This window comes from Salvia hispanica, chromosome 1, assembly GCF_023119035.1.
Source record: "Salvia hispanica cultivar TCC Black 2014 chromosome 1, UniMelb_Shisp_WGS_1.0, whole genome shotgun sequence".
NCBI classification, from domain to species: Eukaryota; Viridiplantae; Streptophyta; class Magnoliopsida; order Lamiales; family Lamiaceae; genus Salvia; species Salvia hispanica.
In genome coordinates, this window is record NC_062965.1 from 25491235 (window position 1) to 25495345 (window position 4111).

The window sequence follows — 4111 nt, forward strand, 5'->3', positions numbered from 1 at the left end:
AGTGTAGAGTATGGTTCAGAAGGACTAGTTTCCACAAGTTGTGACGTTTATAGCTACGGTGTGATGTTGATGGAAGTCTTTACGAGAAAAAAGCCAAGTGACAACATGTTTGTTGGAGATCTAAGCTTGAAGAGTTGGATTGAAAGGTCAGTTCCACAGCTCACATATAGAGTCATTGATGCCAACTTGCTTATGAATGTTGATGAACAACATGGCGACAAAATTGTGGAATTCACATCATTCATATTGGGGTTGGCCCTAAATTGTTGTGCAGTTTCCCCTAATCAAAGGATCAATATGAAACAAGCTCTGGCTGAGCTGCAGAAAATCCGAAGTACGTTTATGGGATGAAGCTTAAATCATGGTGTAGTAGGCCTTAAAAAGTAGTTTTCCTTTAAATGCCTTGACTGAAGATAATATTATGTACTACAATCTTATTACTTAATTAGCTTTAGGTAAAGAGTAAAATATATTTTGTCAAATGCCCGAGAGTCAAATGTCATTAGGCCACCCACATCAGACATTATTTTCTTATGCAATAGTTTCACATATTTATGCAATACATTCAGGCTCTTACATCATTAATCACATGCAAGAAATAACAAAGCCACATCAAACCACAACTGGCATTAGGCAATCCATAATCAAATCACCAACGACCTAATATACTGAATGAGACCATCCAGATTATTATGTGACGAACCCCCTTTACTAACAGTCTTTTTCACTAGTTTAGCCAAATTTGCTGACCTTTCCATAAACTCGTCTTTTCTCACTTCCATCAAATCCCTAATTACCTTCACAATAATTTTTCTGTCACAAGTGTCTTTGATATCCAATCCGATCTTCCAAACCTCACTCACAAACCTACTATTCGTCATTTGGTCCGCAAAATAAGGCCAGCACACCATTGGCACGCCAGCACCAATGCTCTCAAGAGTCGAATTCCATCCACTGTGCGTCATAAACCCTCCAACTGCAGGGTGGTTGAGCACCTTCTCCTGTGGGGCCCACTCCACCAACAAACCCTTCCTTTTAATACGTTCCATTAATTCTGCCGGAACTGGATCCTCTCCGTCGCTTCCGGTGATGGAATCCGGCCTCATGACCCACAAAAACCTCTGTGAACTGTCGAGTAAGCCGTGCAAGAGCTCTAACACTTGCTCTCTCGTCACAAGTGCTATGCTCCCAAAGCTCACATAGATGACGGATTTAGGCGACTGCGCGTCTAGCCATTCGATGCAGCTCCGGTCTTCCTCCCATAGGCTGGCCGTGATTATCGAGGACTCCACCTTCTTCTCCGTCAGTCTGTATTTCACTTGCTCGTGGATTGGACCAATGGAGAAAACTCTTGGCACATGTTTATGTATCTCAGCAACTATCTTCCCCTCTAAATCTTCACAAGTGTTAAATATTACGGCTTGCGCCCTCTCAATCAGCCTCGTTGCAGCTACAACTTCCTTGAGAGTGGGGTCGTTTACGTCGTCGACACGGTAGAAACCCGGCAAGTCACGCCTCCGTAGAAAATCTTCCATTCCCGGTATGCTTTCTATTAATCCATCCATCGATTTTCCTACAAGTAAATTTTAGGGAAGTGAGTACGGGTTTTAATAAATTGATTTAAGAAATTGTTTGATTTTGTTAGTAAATATGAGTGAAAAAAATGTGGAATGTGAATCCCATTTATATATAATATTAATTTTATACAGACCTCGGAAAGGAATTTCTTGAGCTTGAAGAAGCTGAGGAAAACGGAAAATAGCCCACAAGTAGGAGGTGGAGGCAGTTCCAAAGAAGATGAGAGGAATTCCATTCTCTTGGCAAAAGTCGGGGGCGGAACTGAGCAGACCGTCGGCAACGAAGCAGGTAACTGGTCGACGGGCGGCGGAAGCCAAGAAGTTTTCTTGGATCATCATTTTCTTGAAGAGTGGGACTGTGACGTTTGCGACGGAAGACACAAGCTCCATGGCTCTGTGACCGCTGCGGGGGTGGTCGTCAGGGAGGCCGTCCGGGAAAGTCCGGAACTGGAATCCCGGGTAGCGGGAGAAGGCGGCAGATGCCGTGTTGTGCTGGAGCAGGCGGCGGTGGTTGAAGTCGGAGATGATGAAGGTGACGTGGAATTCAGCTAGGCAGAGGAGATGGGCTAGCTTCAACATGGGGTTGAGGTGGCCCTGCACCGGCATCGGGAAAATCAGTACATGCGGCGGTGCCCGGAGCTTTTCTTGGTCGGAAGCGGAACTCATCTTGTTTCTGTAGTTCATGTGCTGGGAGTTTGGATAAATGTTCTGAAACTTTATAGTAATACTAATATGCTTAAATGAGTTAGAGAGAAGTTTCTAGTACTCATTACATTAAATGCGGTCCTCATTATTTCAAAATATCATCAAACGAGTCTTACCTTGATGTGTAAATAATTTTTAAAATGAAGACCGATTTTGATATTATTGCATAGGTTAGAGTTTAAATTTATTAAATTTATTCCTCAGGAGTTCTTTTGTCATTTTATTACGTTTCAAAATGGCGTAGTCATTTTTTTTTCTAGCAAAATTTAACATATTTATTTTCTGTTACTTTACTTTTTGTTAATTTATTTACTTTTCTTAATTTATTTTCTCTTCATCTCGTATACCAAAAAGAAATGTCTCTAGTACTATGGTACGGAGTGAGTAGTTTTTTCAAAAGTGAACTGCGCAAATCGTCCTTAAACTTTGCGTTTTGCGTGTCAATAGTCCGTGGACTTTAAAAATATCGCGGATAAATTTCTAATAAGATGGAACTCATTCTCTAGTAATAATACTTTAAAAACTTTTTCTTTCGATCTCTCTCTTACCTTATCAATTATGCACTAAAACCTGTGCCGAACCAAATATTCATACTCTTTAGGGACGGATGAAGTATATCCAATACTAAAGAGAAGAGAAAATAGCATATTCAATATCTAAAGTCCCATTTTTTTTTAAGTCCAAAAATGTCTCCCTACCTTAGGAAGCTTTTTTGATGTAAAATTGTGATAAATAGTACTCCCTCCGTTTCACTATAGTTGAGGCGAAACTTTTCGGCACAGAGTTTTAGAAAGTAATGTTGAGTGTGTTAAATAAATAGATAAAAAAGGAAGAGAGATGAAAAGGTAGATAGAATAGAGTATAAAGTGAATAAAGTAGAGAGAATAAAATAAGAGAGAGCAAAGTAAGAAAGAGGAAAAAGTTGCCATATAAGGAAATGACTCAACTATGAAGAAACTTTCTGAAATGGTAAAATGACTCAACTATAATGAAACAGAGGGAGTAAAAAAATATCAAGAATGTGATTACATCTTTTGTCCAGGAACTACCCATGATTTTTTTTAAATCCAAAGACTATTAGTGTACAAAAGTCAAAGTTCAGGAACTAATTGTGTAGTACCAAAAGGAAAAGTTCACTCTTCTTTTAATTGCAAAATATAAAAATGCGCGGCAGATGTAATATCAAAAGGAAAAAATTTCACAAATTAGTGAAGAAAGACTTCAAACGATATTACGTTGAAGGTTAGACACTTCAGGTGATACTTTTATAGAATACAAACCACTTTTTACAGTACTCCCTCCGTCTCAATATATTAGATCCCTTTTTTTAGCACATGAATTTAGAAGGTGTTGTTTAGTGGTGTAAATGGAGTTGATAGTAGAGTAAATTTTTAGCATAAATAGAAATGACTCAAATATGTTGGGACACCCCAAAGTGATATACGAGTCTATATCTTAGGACGGATGGAGTATTGCATTGTTCAGGAACTAAATTTGTAATTCTCACTTTTTTTTTATATTATTGAGAGCTACCAACATTGATAGCTATACCCTAGTTGATGTAGTAGCCATGTGATATTCATGTGAAATTTTAAATTGCGAGAATCTACAATTTTCGTACCACCTCTGCTCCACCATTAGTAAGTGAGCACTTTTCCTTTTAATTTTTTTTAATTTTCCACTTATTTTTTCATTTTCAACTATTTTCCACTTTTTTTTTATTTTCCACCTATTTTTATCATTTTCACTAGTCTACTTTGCACTTTATCTGTTTAAATATGAATTTCTTAACTTTTGTGCTAAAAAAAATAGCTTATGGCTGAACTGAG

At 38.2% G+C, this 4111-nt stretch overlaps 1 protein-coding gene across 1 annotated transcript; it reads right to left on the bottom strand.

The window, feature by feature from the left end:
- Window positions 1–599: 599 nt before the first annotated feature.
- LOC125213042 (7-deoxyloganetic acid glucosyl transferase-like) lies at window positions 600–2256 on the bottom strand. Its single transcript, XM_048113780.1, has 2 exons — window positions 1712–2256; window positions 600–1573 (listed from the first exon to the last, which is right to left on the bottom strand). Exons 1-2 carry the CDS (start codon window positions 2241–2243, stop codon window positions 645–647), a joined length of 1461 nt encoding a protein of 486 aa, XP_047969737.1. The 5' UTR covers window positions 2244–2256; the 3' UTR covers window positions 600–644.
- Window positions 2257–4111: the final 1855 nt, after the last annotated feature.

Coding starts and splice junctions, on each gene's coding strand:
- LOC125213042 (XM_048113780.1), bottom strand. CDS start 2,243: ATGAGTTCCGCTTCCGACCAAGAAAAGCTCCGGGCACCGCCGCATGTA. Junction 1,574..1,711: donor TCAAGAAATTCCTTTCCGAG/GTCTGTATAAAA, acceptor ATTTACTTGTAG/GAAAATCGATGGATGGATTA.